Genomic DNA, 15128 nt, shown 5'->3' with positions numbered 1-15128 from the left:
GGGTTCAAGCCCCAAATGGGGCTGGCTCTGTGCTGATGGCTCGGAGCCTGGAGCCTGCTTCAGATTCTGTGTTTCCCTCTCTCTGGCCCTCCCTCACACATAGTCTGTCTCTCTCTCTCAAAAATAAAAATAAAAACATAAATAAAAAAATAAAGCTATCCCTTATAGAATAAAAGAACTAGCCAATACTTGCTAGTATCTCAACTCTTGCTGAGAGCAGCAGCACATTTGCTCATTGACTGAAGCTGCGTGATCACATTAAGTTCAACCTGTGTTCCCTACATTAACCACCAATGAAGTGGTGGAATAGTAATCATGAGTTGATCCTGCTCATTTCAAAGCCTCACAATGGTTCACTGGCAAAACCACTGGAAGAGAAGAAACCAATTTTTGAGTGATGTCTCTGAAGAGATTTCACTGGAGTAAATGGAATAATCTTTCAAATTCACAAAACTTGCTCAGTTCAAATTCAGGCACTTTCCTAGCACCTAAAACACATCTGACAAAATGACACCTTGAGCCAACATTTTTAATAGCCAAAAACATGGTAAGGCATAGCAGTGGTTGTCTTTTTAGTTTTGTTTTTTTTTTTTTGATGTTTATTTATTTTTGAAAGAGAGAGAGACAGAGAGAGGAAGAGTGTGAGCAAAGGAGGGGCAGAGAGAGAGGGAGACAAAGAATCCAAAGTAGGCTCCAGGCTCTGAGCTGTCAGCACAGAGTCTGACGTGGGGCTCGATCCAACGAACCACAAGATCATGACCTGAGCCGAAGTCAAACACTTAACTGACTAAGCCACTCAGGCACCGCCCCCCCCCTTTTTTTTTAAAGTAATCTCTTCTGTCCTGCACCTTGTCTTAAATTAAATTGTTTTATTATTTTATTCCAAAAATTTCATCCCTGAGTCACGACCCAATGCAATCAAAATTAGTAACCAATCCCTAATCTGTTTACATTTCAGTGTCATCTTTAAATATGATCTTTATGTCCCCAGTCAGCTTAGAGTAGCTTGGATGACTCACCCTAGTCTTTATGAAAACACATTTTTTAACCTGGAACAAAAGAGAGCACGTTTCAAACAAGAAACAACAAAAAAATACAAAGCTCTCTCTACAGAAATATGCATTTTCTTCTCAAGTCATGGGCATGTTAAGAAATTACAGGATGATGTGGCTGGAAACAGAAAACAAGAGTTTCAAAGATAAGCGACATTACTAACAAATTTCTCTGTGGGAGCAAGAAAAGATCCACGAATACATAAAGACAGTTGAAGACTACGCTCTAGACCTGGGCTTCTCACTAACAAAAGGATAGTATAAGCCTGCATCCCACCCTGCCCTCACTCCAACCCCAAAGATACAAAGCAAAATAGGATGAAGGCAATGCTATAAGCCAGCCACAATGCATGTTCTTACAATCTCAGTTTTACTCAATGATGAATTAAAACATATTTATATTACAACAAATATGTTTGTGCTGGGGAGTAGAAAGTAAAATGCACATAAATCTTTAAGATAAAATTTCTTCTGTTCACTTGCAATGTGTTGCTTCAGGCTACCAGGGGAGTTTATGTTCTTTCTCCTCTGCTATTAAGAAAAAAGTGGAGAAGCTCTACTCTAGAGACTCTTAACATTCTCTCCAACCTGTCTCCCAGCTATTCTATCCTCTCAGGTCACGTAATTTTTATTTTACTTATTTATTTAAACTACATATCATTCCAGAAAGAATTTCAAGTAGCTAGGGAGAGAATATGGAGAAAACATTACATCCAAGTGGCAATTCCTAAGCATGGAAGAGGGTTTTCAAAAGGTGTACACATTTCTGTCCACCATTCTGCACTATTCAATATCTAGTCTAAAAAATGACAGTATTAAGAAGAAATCAACTGCACAAAAAAAAAAAAAAAGTAGATAAAGGCGGGGTGGTTCTTAGGTACCTGATGACCTTTCGAAAATACTCTTTGTGGGGGGAGGGACTTTTTTTTTTTTATTATTTAAAAAAACTACTCTGCTACCTGATTTCTTCTTAGACTTTTGACAATACATATAATTTTATGACATTGAAAAGCAACTTTGATATGGTACTCTTGTGGGGTATCTATTTCCTCACCCCCACTACCACTAGCACAGCACCTGGTATACAATAATAGTTCAATAAACATTGGCTATAATTCTGGTTATAATATTACTATTCATTATTAATATTATCATTAGTATTACCTAAAAGGGTGCCACAATAATAATGGCAGCTACCATTTTTGAAGCTGCTATATGGCAGGCAATATATAATCCTGTTTGATCCTCTTAAAGATTTTGAAGGTAGGCAGTATCATCCACTTTTCACAAGAAAGAAAAGTATGCTCGGATCATTTAAATGATTTGCCTAGTCACCTAGGGCCACCCAGCTAATAAGTGGCAAAGTACTGATGCTAATCCAGTTGTTTGGTTCCTGGACCCAATTACTCCCACTCTCAGACAGTACCCCTCTTATAAGTCAAGAATTTAAGGGCTCTCTCACTGATAGACTCCAATTAGATTCCACTCCATTTCAGTCAGCACAGGTCAAAGAATGACAGGAATTCCTCCAGTCACCACACAACCAATTTATATACAAATATAAATCTATATCTAATGCATCTTATACTCCACATATATATAAAAAATTGTATTTTTACATTAAATTATTAGCCAAAGTCACTAATTTTATACATCTAACTCACCATTGTCATCAATCCTTGGCCTGATAATTTATCTCCCTCTGAGTTCATCTCCCTAAGGGTATTCATTCACTCTCTTAACTTTAATTATAACTTGCAGGCATAAAAAACAAAATCTACATCTCCTATCCAAAGGAAATTGAAGTGTGGATAAAAATACATGTGTGTACAAAAAGGTGTTCACTATCACATTTTTTTAATAACAAAAAGCAAATTAAAAAAATCTCTAAATGTCAAGCAGTAAGAGAATGGATTTGATAAGTTATGCTATCTCCATTCCATGTAATAGCACACAATTTTAAATCAAGTTTTAAAAGAATCTTTAAGAACATGAGAAAAATGTTCGTAGTATTAAGTGAAATAAAAAAGGAGGACATAAAATGAAACCATCATTAAGATCTCAACTTTGCAAACATAGGACTAATAGGAAAAACAAAACCAAATAAATCAAAATGTAACAATCTCCTCTGGACAGTGAAATAATGGATTTTTTTTTCCTTTGTTGCTTTTTCTGTTCTCCAACTTTCTTTTCAAGGATAACTATTAATTTTATAGGCAAAAAAGAGTTGCTGCTATTTTTTGTTTGTTTTTACCAACATCTTTAACTCATCTCCAAGCACTCTTCTCTCATAAATTCCAAAATTAGCTAGAGAGTCCCAGGTAGTGTGAAACTAAAAGTGCTCAAAAAAATTCAGCACTATCACCCTTCAGTTATTCTAGAACTGCAATCTTAAGCCATTTCTCTTACCTACCGAAATCCAATCTTTCAAATTCTGTCAATCTTTTTCTTCTGTATTTTTCCTTCCTACTCCCTATACTAATACCAAGTCCAACCTTCACCAGCTCACCTCTAGATTAGCACATTAGCCTCCTGAATGAACAAATGCTTTCCTTATTCTATTGTCTAACCGCTAACAATTCACTCCACCAGAGCTAACTAGGTGCCAGGCACTCATCTTGGAGCTTTACCTGTATTAACTCAATTAATATTCCTAACAACTCTATGAGGATAGCTACTATTAGTCCTATTTTACAGATTAAGAAAAAGAAGCACAGACAGGTTAAGCAATTTACCCAAGATCACCCAATTAATAAGCAGCAATGACTGGATTTGAAGATATGTAGTCGGCTCCAGATAATAGTATGTAAATATGAGCTACTCCAGGAGTGCGGTGGCGATCAATAAAAACCAGCTTCTCTTTCCCTGAACTGTATAGCACCTTGGAGCAAGTCAAATCCCATTTCCGGGTATCTTTCCATGCTACTCCACATCTAGGAGGCCAGTTCTTCTCTTCCCTAATTCATTTTCCATATCTCCTTCAAAAATGAACTCTAAATTCAAGATCTCTGAGTTTTCCTTAAGACAGTTCCCGGACTCCTCAGCACATTCTCATTCTCACACGTTCAATTTTAACTACATTAATATGTAGTTGTTGATATTTTCTTAGGTCACATTAGTTTACCCCACAATTTTACATGTTATCATCATATCTAGAAAATGGAATGCCTCGGGACGCCGGGGTGGCTCAGTCGGTTAAGAGTCCGACTTCGGCTCAGGTCATGATCTCGCGGTTTGTGAGTTTGAGCCCCGCATCGGGCTCTGTGCTGAAAGCTCAGAGCCTGGAGCCTGCTTTGGTATCTGTGACTTCCTCTCTCTCTGTGCCCTCCCCGCTCATGCTCTCGGTCTCTCAAAAAATAAATAAATGTAAAAAAAAAAAAATTTTTTTAAGAAAATGGAATGCCTCCACTTTTTTTGATCTATGTCCTTCTCCATTTCCCACCTTCCTGAAAGCTACTAGACTAGCACAAAGTATCTGCATAAAGTAGATACTAAATATGCAATTAACTAATAAATATGAAATATGTATGGCTCCACTATTTAACAAAGTCATTCATTAGTCTTTAGAACTGACATATTTCAACCTTTATCTTCTCATTTTATTCCCTAAACATAAAAGCATCATATTTCTAATTGCAAAGGCCTCATCCAAAAAAATATATTCAAATTATACCCAAAAGCAATTTTATTAAATGATTTTTTTTTAAAAGGTATCCCACATGCTAAGAAAAAGCTTTTTTTTCCCCCCCAAGAGACTCTAATAGTGGTACTTTACTCTTATGGGAGAGTTCTATCCAAGTCTTCCACAACACTAAGCAGGCAGTGACATTCCAGGCATGACTGCCAATTGTTCAGTAACAGAAAACACTATCTGGCTTTAATAAGAGATTATTCTAAATGGCACCCGTTAAATCTAAAATGTAAAAGCAATTGTTTTTACATTTAAGGTTGGGTATCTGCACCTTCATCTTCCTATTCCAAAACAATTATTTTAAAACTCAAAGAAAAAGATATACTAAAAGATATCCTAAAAGACAGAAAGTTGACCTCGTATTTAAATTGTTAATGAAGGGGCACCTGGGTGGCTCAGTCCGACTTCAGGACTTGGCTCGGCTCATGATCTCGGGTCATGATCTCACTGTTGGTGGGTTCGAGCCCCGCATCAGGCTTTGTGCTGTCAGCTCAAAGCCTGGAGTCTGCTTCAGATTCTGTGTCTCCCTCTCTCTCTCTGTTCCTCCCCTGCTCATGCTCTGTCTCTCTCTCAAAAATAAATAAACATTAAAAATAAAATAAATAAATTGTTAATGAAAATAGAGGTGCCTACATGGCTCAGTCGGTTAAGCATGTGACTTCGGCTCAGGTCATGATCTCACAGCTTGTGAGTTCGGGCCCCGCATAGGGCTCTGTGCTGACAGCTCAGGGCCTGGAGCCTGCCTCGGATTCTGTGTGTATGTCTCTCTCTCTCTCTCTCTCTCTCTCTGCTCCTCCCCTGCTTGTGTTCTGTCTCTCAAAAATAAACATTAGAAAAAGATTTTAAAAATGTTAATGAAAACAGATGAAAATAAAATTCACTACAGGTAAGTATGCCTCACTGTATATAACAAGTAAGTCTCATTATCTAATCAAATTGTTCTTCAAATACATTATAAGCCATGACTGCTTAAAGGAACACTACAGGGACTGTTCTAAAAGGCATTCAATACTCACAGCTATAATCTTGTCTTTAATTTTTTTTTTCCAAGTTGGAACTTTCATATACACCTTTTCTCTAAAAGACTCCTTTGCTACTTAGCTTTTATCTTAAATGAGCCACTCAGGGGCGCCTGGGTGGCGCAGTCGGTTGAGCGTCCGACTTCAGCCAGGTCACGATCTCGCGGTCCGTGAGTTCGAGCCCCGCGTTGGGCTCTGGGCTGATGGCTCAGAGCCTGGAGCCTGTCTCCGATTCTGTGTCTCCCTCTCTCTCTGCCCCTCCCCCGTTCATGCTCTGTCTCTCTCTGTCCCAAAAATAAATAAAAAACGTTGAAAAAAAATTAAAAAAAAAAAAAAAATGAGCCACTTAACAGCAGACCATATTTATCCTAAAATATATTTTTCTTTACATGCCTACTGACTATGCAGTTACTCTCATTCATCAGAACTTGCCAGAAGCAAATGTCGAACATGGTTCAGTTACCCAAATAACAGTATTAAATTTGAACAAGCGTATATTACCACAGGTTTATTACAAATTTTAACACTGATAAATACACACTATGAAGCACACCCTGCTCATTACCTTAAAATACCTTAAATGAAAAGAGCAAACCTAGTTTACCCTCTACTTAAAATCACCATTCCTATGTATATTACAGTTCAGTTAAAACACATATTGGTAAACATTTGGTTTCCTTTCTCGACTTTTTTTCAAATGCTACAAATAATACTACAACAATTTGAAAAGCTTACTCCATGTTTAAAAGGATGAGCAGATATTTACTAATCTACCATGGATTTTCTTTAATTACTTTTGAGAAGCAGATGCAAATATAAAAGGGAAACACCTGGAATCCTTGCAGTGATGTAAACGTTTTGGTATCCTCGCTGTATCACTGTCAATAACCTAGTTCTAATATTGTACTACGGTTTGGCAAGATGTTACTTTTGTGGAAAACTTGCTAACGTATACATGGGAACTCTATAATGTTTCTTAAATTATATGAATATATGCCTTCATATATATATATGAATCTAAATTATCATGAGACAAAAAGTTTAATTAAAAATTTTAGGGGCGCCTGGGTGGCGCAGTTAAGCGTCCGACTTCAGCCAGGTCACGATCTCGCGGTCCGTGAGTTTGAGCCCCGCGTCAGGCTCTGGGCTGATGGCTCAGAGCCTGGAGCCTGTTTCCGGTTCTGTGTCTCCCTCTCTCTCTGACCCTCCCCCATTCATGCTCTGTCTCTCTCTGTCCCAAAAATAAATAAAAAACGTTGAAAAAAAAAAATTTAAAAAAAAAAAAAATTTTAATTTAATGACAACTCATTTTTTTCTGGCCCTATATCAATACTTTCTAAAAGCATAAAGCTTGTACAAGTGAAAAATTTTCCCACAAAAAAGCAGTAAGTAACTTAAGAATGAAAAATTGTATTCCTTTTAAAAATTAAGAGCTGGTAAAGAGTTCTTACAATTATTTCCAAAACTCTTGAGCAAGAAGAAATCTATCATGCTACAAAAGTCTGCTTTGAGTAACGAAAAGTAAAGCTTTACTTGCTAATTAAAATAACTTTCTAGAAATATCAAACACAAATAGACACATTATATATAAATAGCTTACAAAATGAATTTATCCCACTTCCTTCCAATATGTTTTACTACTTGGATTCAAAAGCTAATAAAGGAAATTTGGGGAGTATCATGTAAACGTTTAAACTACTAAAAATATGGGCACCTGGCTGGATCAGTTGGTTAAACTTCCGACTGTTGATTTCGGCTCAGGTCATGGTTTCATGGTTCATGACACTGAGCCCCACGTCAGCCTCTGCAATGACAGAACTGAGACTGCTTGGGATTCTCTCTCTCCCTCTCTCTCTGCAGCGCCTGCACACATGCAAGCATTCTTTCTCTCTCTCTTTCAAAATAAATAAATAAACATTAAAAAAAAAAAAAACTACTAAAAATTAAACCCAGTATCACACACTCAAAATTCTGAAGTGGGAGGGGAAAGCAGACTTAAACACCTGAATGAACTACTTCCTTCCATTTTACCAATCCTTTAATCAAGTTTTCCCCTGATACACTGGCCTCTAACATAGTACCTCACTTTTAACGCCTACAAAGAGAAATACCTCTCAAGGTCACTTATAAGAACATCTCAGACGCTGTCCTACCAAGGGGGCAAATTCAGTCTTATGATCATAATTCCAAGAAAATGTACACCTTGATAAAGAAATAGCATTGTAACAGATTTCTCCAGTCAAGTAAGTAATAGTAAATACATATGCATTTTTTCCAGTCACTTCTGAAGAAGTATCAGCTATTATATGTTATTTGTTTTAGGAATAAGATTAAAAAAAAATATGCACTGCAAAATATGTTTTCAGCTAACGAAATTCTAAATGTATTATATTTTTTCTCAAAAAAAGCCCAATGTGAAATTAAGTCATCCTCAAAAAGAACATAAGAAAAAAAATTATTCCGCACAACTACAGTTTTCATGAGGCAAAAGAAGGGCGTTTTACAATGTTACTCCAAAGACAAAAAAAAAACAAAAAAACCTCTAATCTTTAAGTCAGTTCTTCAGAAAGAAAATCAGATCTTCAGCTCCTTTTATACTGCAAATAAACTAGCATTAGGACGTATCATGTATCTTTCGAAATCAGGACAGAAGATAATTCAGATGGCAATAAACCATATAAAGAAAATAATATTGTTGTACCAATTTCTTCAAGAAAAAATAGCTATAGAAAATCTTTATCTACCAATACACTAATATAAAATAATCACTCATGCCATTGTCCTTTCCCAAAAATTTAAATCTATTCACTAATTATTAAAGGTCATGCCTTTTTTTCCCTGGAATTTAAAACAAACCACTGAAATAAATATTACCATGTCCACTGAACACATGTGTTTAAGGTCAAACTTTCAACAGATAAGTAACAAACCTAACAGTTTTAAAATTAAAAATTTCCCACTCCAAAGAATCAAATACTGTATGACTACTTCTGCAATGCTGAAAAATAATTTTTTCATCGTATAATGCAAGCGACAGAAAGAAGGCTCACAAATGCTCCAATGTCATGCTTATAATAATACAAACCAAGTTCACACATACTTTCTAATTTCACACACTACATAAATCATACATTAATTTTTAAAAGTGAAAAAAATATAATTGCCTTTATTCTAAAACCAAAGTATTTCTGATATCAATTTTCTAAAGTTCATGTCCTTCTTATCAATGAATGTCAGTTAAATACATTTTCCATAATTCAAGCTGGAACAGACTAAAACAGTAATGTCACTACTTATTTAAGGAAATATAGTAAGTATCTACTATGTATCAAACTAAATCTGAAAGTACTGGAAAATGAATTATTAGTTGCAAAAATTGAGATACAGTCAAAACAGTAGTAAAGAAAATATATAGCCTTCTTCTACATTAACTACTGGTATTTTATCATATCCTTTTGAATAGGTTTATATTAGCCTTTAGGATGTTTAAAACCTAAAGTGTTTTTATTTTATTTATTTGAGGTGTTAAACAGCATGCTATATTTTACCCATGAACTGCAATTTCATCATGAAATACAAATTTTAATAAATTATGTTAGTGAACTATTTTTAAATAGAAACACTTTTTAAATATAAAGTGGTAAAAATGTTCTAGGTAATGACATTTCCTTCTTTCCTCGTGTTTTGCTCTCACAGTATCTTAAGAAATCAACTATCATTTTAATAGGGAAAATACAAGCACCGGTCAAAGAGCAGTTACTAAATTTCAGTCTAGGGATTTGACAGCTGGTTTTCTTAAGATGACGCTGTCCATGGCATTAGTTATTTTTTCGTCTTTGAGAACTAAGGAATAAGTTTAACTTAAAAAGAAAATTATAGCTTTTGTACACTGGAATGGACGTTGCTTCTGGACTGTTTAGTTTTGAAATCACGAGTTTAAATAAGTTAGGGGAAAAAACAAATGCATACTTAAGAAATATGAGATAAATGTTAATAATGGAGAATAGTTATAAATATAAAGTAAATTTAAAGACCACAGCGCTAATGTAGAAATAGGAATCTTATTAAACTTATTCTAAATATTATCCTAATGTAATCTGAATGTAGAATTCAGTCATCTAACAGATATCATTTGAAAATAAATCTTTCTATTCATTTATTTGTAACATTTGTTCCTTGAACATTTTTAAAACTGTCCCCATTTTTAATTTGCTCCAGACTTCCAAGGGAATAGCCACCTTTTAAAATAAGTCTTACTAATTCTTACTTGACTCAATATGCATACAATAATATTTTACCAAATTTTTAGAACACAAAGGTTTAATAAGGCTAATAGGCTCAAATTTTAGCAAAATTTAAAAATATACATATGTAAACAAACATTTAAAAAAAACTATATATAGACCACACATGGACCACAGAGCCTTTTTTCTGGTACTTGTCCAAACACAGAGGCAGGATATGATCCCTTGTACTCAAAGAAGACAAATTCAACTTAAAGATTCATGGAAAACAGAAGAATTTTACATCGATATTTAAATTCTTACAGAAATATCAATGGATCCTAAAGTCAACAGCCCATCTGAGGCTTGTTTTTGCTTCTAATTTGAAATGGACACAACAGAATGGCATGAAGATATTAAAATACTTCATATTTTTCTACTAACATGTATCAAACACCAAAATAAGAGTTCCTGATTTTAGATACCATCTTACCTGATCCACTGAACTGACTGCTTCCCAGTGTTGTTGGTCTGGTTTTCCCACTATTAACAGGTGGAGAAAACATCTACAAAATAACCCAAATGTATCTGTTAGTCCTGAAATTCTTCTAGACTCCTCGCAAACAAAAGTCCGCCAAGAGCCATCAGTTACGTATTTTAGAAGGAAGTTAAGATAAAATGGAGATATACATTCAGACCCACAAAGGCAATTACACTCAGTGATATTATTTCCTAATACTACTTAGAAATATTGGTTATATTCTGTTCTCAAAACCCACTCATTTACATGAGAAAGTCTAAAATTATTAAGTTTAAATGGCAAATTTATGTCCATCACCTTTACTTTCTAACAGAAATCTCACATTTACATTACCACATAGTCAGAATCATACCCAAAGAAACTACTACATACAGTAAGGATCCATTATAACCCAGTTTTATAAAGTAGGTGTTGGTCCTGCCTCCTAACAACAGTTAATAAAGGAATTCAGCCCATGAGAGATAAAGGCAGTAGGCTTTCTTCGGTTTAAGCTATTCTTGTCAATCATTTCCTATGGTAAAAACTTTAAAATACATATACCTTACTTATGTACACATATACATACATATACACATTCACACACATAAATTTATGTACTTAAAAGTGTTCAGCCAAAAAGAATGGAAATTCCAGCCTCTATCTTACTTTCTCATAACTGACATCTTTCAGATATCATAAATTCTATCACATCTCAGGGAGGGAAATAGAGTGCAGAAAAAAATAATTTTCTTTTTTCATTCAAAGTTCAAAATCCCTAAGAATCATCAGGGTCAGAGGGTGACTCAACCAAAGCTCATGGTTACATTGTTCTCCTTTTAACTGGTTCAATCAAATGACCCCTCTGGCATTAAAGTTTTAAATCTGCAAGTCTAGACATTACATCAAAGTTCAGGTGTCCAACTTGGGGGAGCTGGACTCCAGCCCTGAGAACTACTGCTCAAAGCAGATGGAGTTCACGCTGCCTAGTCTCCACGTCGCTTCCCACACCACCACCACCCCCCGCCTTTTTTCCTCTCTTTCTTTTTCTCCTTCTTTCTTTCTTTCTTTTTCTTTTTTTCTTTCTTTCTTTCGTAAACCTCAGCAGAACCCCAAGATGCCGCGGAAAGCTCTCATACCGCACTGAAGTCCAGCAGGTCGCTCAGCTCCTTATCGGTCCCTATAGCGGCCATGCGCTGCTGCTGGGGATTCATCTTCGGTCACTTCTAGCAGGTCCTAAGGCAGAGGAAACAGGCTCAGAGAGACCACCACGGCCCAAAGTGTGTGAGGGGAAGAAGAGGGGCGTAGGGCAGGACCGAGAGCTCTGGGCTGATTTCCAGCACTCAACTCGTTCCCACCGCCGCGCGGGCAGGGGGCAGGAGAGCCCAGCACCGCGCCGGGTCGGTGAATCCACGCGTTCCTCCGCGCGGCCCGGGAGCGTCGCGGCGGCTCCCGCAACTCGCCGCCTCTCCTGCAAGTTTCCGAGCCCAACCCTGCCCCCTCCCCGGTGCCCCCTCCCCGGCGCCCCCACCCCGCGCGGCCAGCCTGGTGCTCGGCGCTGCGCCCGGCCGGGCGGGGGTCTCGGGGGGCGGGGTGAGGGGCGACTAGGCGTCCAGTGAGCGGAGTGGCGACGAGGGGAGATGCGAAGTGACTCACTGGCTCGGCAACAATAGAACTGACAAGTTGCAGGGAACGCGCCGCTCGCAGGCCCGCGTCTGCCGCCGCCGCCGCCCGGACGTCCCCAGCGGGCCCCGGGGGTCGAAAAGCAACCCCCGCGCGTCCCAGGGACGTTTGTAAAAAGAAAATACAAACCCCGACAACTAATCTCGCTCTTACCCGGCGCCCTCCTCCCCTGGCTCGGCCTCCTCCCACTTTTGCTACCCTGCCCGCGGCCGGCCAGCCCCGGACCTGCCGAACAATGAGCCCGGCGCGGCGGCCGAAGCAGCCTGCTCTCCCGCGCGCCCCGGAGCTGGAGCCCAGTGCCGAACGGGGCGCGCAGGCCGAGCGCGCCGCCCGCGGGCCTGGCCGTCCGCGACTCTCGCCTCCGTCCCCACTCCGCTCCCCAAGTTGGAGGGAACCCCAGGCTCGCCTCTGTACAAAGGGGAGAGGAGTTGGGGCGCGGGCCGGGGGCGCCTCCGCTCCGGCAGAGACGTGGCGGCGCCCCTCAGCCCCTAGCCCCGCCACGGCGTACCCCTCCCGCTCGTCTCTCCGCAATTACCTGCCGCCCCGTCTCCGCATCCAACCACCCCGATTAAAGTTCACTTTGGCCGGGAGAGCGGGCTCGGGCTTCCCCTTGTACCTCCCGGCGGCTCGGCTCACTTTGCCCCGCGCGAGCTTTCGGATCCGGGCGGGGGAGGCGGCTCTCGGGCCTGGCCGCCCCTTCCTCCCGGGGCGGGCTGGCGGTCCCCCCGAATAGAACTTGTGGGTCTCCTCAGGCGGACATTTTTTTCGCTGAGGCGGCCTCAGCACCGCGCTCGGCTCGGCTCCGGATCCCTCCGCGCCGGGAAGAGCCCCGGGTTAACCCTTTCGTCCCCGGCGCGCTCCAGCCGCCTGCGCCGAGGAAGTGGGGCCAGCGGAGGGGGTGGGGAGGAGCCGGCGGGAACGGGGAGGGGCCGCCGCGCGGCCGGTGGACAAAGCCCGCGGTGGGGTGAGGCGGGACGGAGTGGGGGCCGCCGGAGAGGGGCGGGAGACGCGCGCAGGCACCCCGCGAAGCAGGGCCGGGCCGCCCGCGGAGGGCGCCTCGTCGGTGCCCCCGGGAGCAGGGCGACAGGCACCGCGGCGCCTCCTCTGGTTTGTCCCGCTTCTGCCTCGGGCGGCAGAGCGGCGCGGAGGAGACGCAGCTGCGGGCGCATCTGGATCCGTTGCCCAGGCCACCCAGCCCAAGGCCGCAGAGCCCTGGAGGCTCCTGTTCCCAAGCAAGCCGCGTTGGACGCCGGACGCCGCACTCGGCCTGGCTCGGTCGTTGCAGCCCTGGCGGCTGCGCAGCGCTCGGCGCGGAAAATTCGTGCGTGATGAAGGGAGACTGAGCCACTTTGGTCCGCGCTCGGAGTAGGTGCCGCTGGTCGAATTCGTTGCTGAGCAGAATGACAGAAAAGGGGCAAAAGCTCCCTCAAACCACACAAAGCAGCGTGGGCTTCAGGTACCCAAACACTCCACTACACAAGCCCTCAAGTCTACAATCACCTCTTCCCACGCGAATCCTGGTTGGGGGCCACCGAATTGGACAGCGGGGAAGAGTTCTTGGAAATGGATCAAGCCAGTGCCTTCATCTTGCAGAGATGGCCCAAGGAGGTTTGATCGCAAAGCCACTATTTTGGCGCAAGTTCTGAACTTGGCCTGAAGAAGCCCCAAACAATAAAAAGAAGACAAAATAGACCTCAATTCCTTTCAGTTTGGAAATGGAAGTAAGGTTTTTTTCCAATGGCAGCCAGTGTTTAACTCTCTTGGTTCAGTGAGTGCAGTAAGGGCCAGGCAGAACAAACACAGAAGAAAGAAGACACACCCAACGTTAACAAATTGAAGGAAGCGGCCAAAGGCTTGAGGGCAACGACATGAAGGAGTCATTGGAGCCCAGATTTGCATGGAAAGAAGGAGGTAGATTCAGCTGCAAATATGCAATTGCTATACTTTATTACAACCCAAGCTGTCCAGAGAGAGAAGGCATTTGTGGCTTGGGGCTAGGGGTTTCCATGACGTTGTCAACGGCCACGCTCCAGACCTTGTACCAAATCCTGTGGTAGCTTCTTCGTTATCCACTCTCAGTTATCTAGGTTAACACCCCATGTTCTTAGCCGTCATATCCGAGCCTTGACTGCATACTGGAGCATGTGGTTCCAATATAAGCAAATTAGAATTAATTCCAACCTAAATAAAGCAGCATAATCCCATCCCTACCACAGTTACTAGTTTACTGGTTGGCAATGGGCATGACACAATTTGGGACGAGAGGAGCAATTTGCTGTGGACTTTCAGGGAAGTTTTTGTTTCATATTTCAAGAGAACTTCAGCGTCAACCTCCTCTTTTTGCATGTACTCCAAAAATCAGAGGGCATAACAACAAAAATTGAAGGTATATCACCAACATGTTGTATGAAAAAAAAAAAAATTTAAGGAGCCCCTGGACTGTGGGCAGCCATTTTCCAACCACAAGGTCTGGCTAGGTTAAAATAAAGCAGGCATGGAGAAAGCAAATTGACATGATCTTTGATGATGTTTTTGAGCTTTGCATCAAATGGCTTCTGAACCCAGGTCTATGATCATTGATGAAAACAACAGGATTAGAGTTTTCTGCTGTTTGTAATCTAGTGTGTTCTAAGTAATATAGGCCGGATGGCTATTTTTTCGTGGCAAAGACCTCAACATAAAATGGAACGTCTGTCTAGAACTTTTAAGGCCCCATTCCATGGGTAAGATTCTATCACTCAGGGGCAAAACTGAAGAGAAATATTGGGGAAAGGAGAATGTAATCCCATCTGAAGGATTTATGCTGTTTCAAAAAATAAAAACAGAGAGCTAGTTTCTTCTCGTCTTTCTTCTATAACTAATTGAGAGGAAGAAATAGCTATCTCCCCAAACCCTCAGTCATGGGGGCTCCCTTCCTCTTTTGAAGGACTGACTGGTGATGTT

At 40.8% G+C, this 15128-nt stretch overlaps 1 protein-coding gene across 2 annotated transcripts in view; it reads right to left on the bottom strand.

The window, feature by feature from the left end:
* Window positions 1-11733, bottom strand: part of TCF12 (transcription factor 12) — a 374877-nt gene extending 363144 nt beyond the window's left edge. Inside the window, exons 1-2 of one of the 2 annotated variants that reach the window (XM_049613680.1) lie at window positions 11642-11733; window positions 10479-10551 (exon numbers count right to left, since the gene is read on the bottom strand). In XM_049613680.1, the coding sequence (XP_049469637.1) occupies window positions 10479-10551; window positions 11642-11716 (148 nt within the window). In that variant the 5' untranslated portion in view covers window positions 11717-11733. Of the gene's footprint in view, window positions 1-10478; window positions 10552-11641 lie in introns of those variants that run through there. The other variant, XM_049613681.1, reaches the window with a different exon arrangement.
* Window positions 11734-15128: the final 3395 nt, after the last annotated feature.

This window comes from Panthera uncia (genome assembly GCF_023721935.1).
Source record: "Panthera uncia isolate 11264 chromosome B3 unlocalized genomic scaffold, Puncia_PCG_1.0 HiC_scaffold_1, whole genome shotgun sequence".
Lineage (NCBI taxonomy): Eukaryota > Metazoa > Chordata > Mammalia > Carnivora > Felidae > Panthera > Panthera uncia.
This window is presented reverse-complemented; position numbering and strand designations above follow the sequence as displayed.